This window comes from Triticum dicoccoides, chromosome 6B (assembly GCF_002162155.2).
Source record: "Triticum dicoccoides isolate Atlit2015 ecotype Zavitan chromosome 6B, WEW_v2.0, whole genome shotgun sequence".
NCBI lineage: Eukaryota > Viridiplantae > Streptophyta > Magnoliopsida > Poales > Poaceae > Triticum > Triticum dicoccoides.
In genome coordinates, this window is record NC_041391.1 from 683,340,469 (window position 1) to 683,341,523 (window position 1,055).

Genomic DNA, 1,055 nt, shown 5'->3' on the forward strand with positions numbered 1-1,055 from the left:
GGACCCTGCTCGGGGTCGGCACCACCCCCCTCATCCGGGTTGAGGGGATCGCTGGGAGTCCCAGCCTCCACCAAGATGCGGAGGTCGTAGCCAGCGTCGTTGAAGAACATCCTGATCGTCGTCTTGAGCTTGGAAGGGTCTGGAGACTTGATCTGCACCCGAACAGCCGGGCCAATGGACAGAGAGGCGCCGTCGACTGCCACAAACTTGCCCAACAAGAGGGACAAGCCACGAATGACTCCCTCGACCCTAGCAGCCGGAGGGAGCCCACGGATCTGCACCCACACCGTGGACAGGGTGGCCACCGCGAGCGGATCTGCAGCCCATGTACAAGAGGTTCTTAACACCAGAGCGTTATTTTCGGATCCTAACTAACTAGTGATGTGGTTCCTTTTTTTGAAGATATGAACAAGTCTAGGTTGAATCTGCTACTAAACTAAAAACTGGAGGAGACTGTGCATGAATCTTCATGGTTTATTATATATTTTGACATGCCACTCGATTAAGGATGGCGCACAACGATCTTAAACATGAGTGACTAATGACCAACGAGTAGCTAATGAATTATACAAGCCTCGTCACCACTCAGACGGGGTGGGCTCGGTGTCGGCTTCACAGCTCTCTGGGTGGATGGTGATGGTGTTGGCCCTGAGGTCGAAAATGAAACGCGTATCCACCTGCTGCATGGCGCCAATGACCGTGGGGTGGCGCGAGGTCGTGGGGTACACCCCAAAGCACAACAACTGCTTGTTTTCAACCTTTACAAAGAGGCGTCGGGAGCCGATTTCCAGGTGCGCACGCGTGGGCTCCCCGTGCCGAGTAGGCGGACCCTCAAAGTCGAGCGTCAACCTTGGGATGTGCGACCAGATCCCGGGCTCCTCCCGGAAACACAGGAGGAAGTCGCGATCGCGAACGCGATTGTACCCCCACTGCTGCACCATATGGGCCACCGCCTCCTCCGCGAGCTCGAGCCGTCAGATCTGTTTTCTCGCGCCCCCTTCCCCCGCGTTGACTTCTTCTTCCTCTCCTTCTTCTTCACCGCGCCCCCACCCCAG

The 1,055-nt window shown here is 56.7% G+C and overlaps 1 protein-coding gene across 1 annotated transcript in view; it reads right to left on the bottom strand.

The window, feature by feature from the left end:
• Positions 1-578: 578 nt before the first annotated feature.
• LOC119322861 (protein ASPARTIC PROTEASE IN GUARD CELL 1-like) overlaps positions 579-1,055 on the bottom strand; it is a 2,924-nt gene continuing 2,447 nt past the window's right edge. Inside the window, exon 2 of the mRNA XM_037596395.1 lies at positions 579-953. Within this exon, the coding sequence (XP_037452292.1) occupies positions 579-953 (375 nt within the window). The remainder of the gene's footprint in view (positions 954-1,055) is intronic.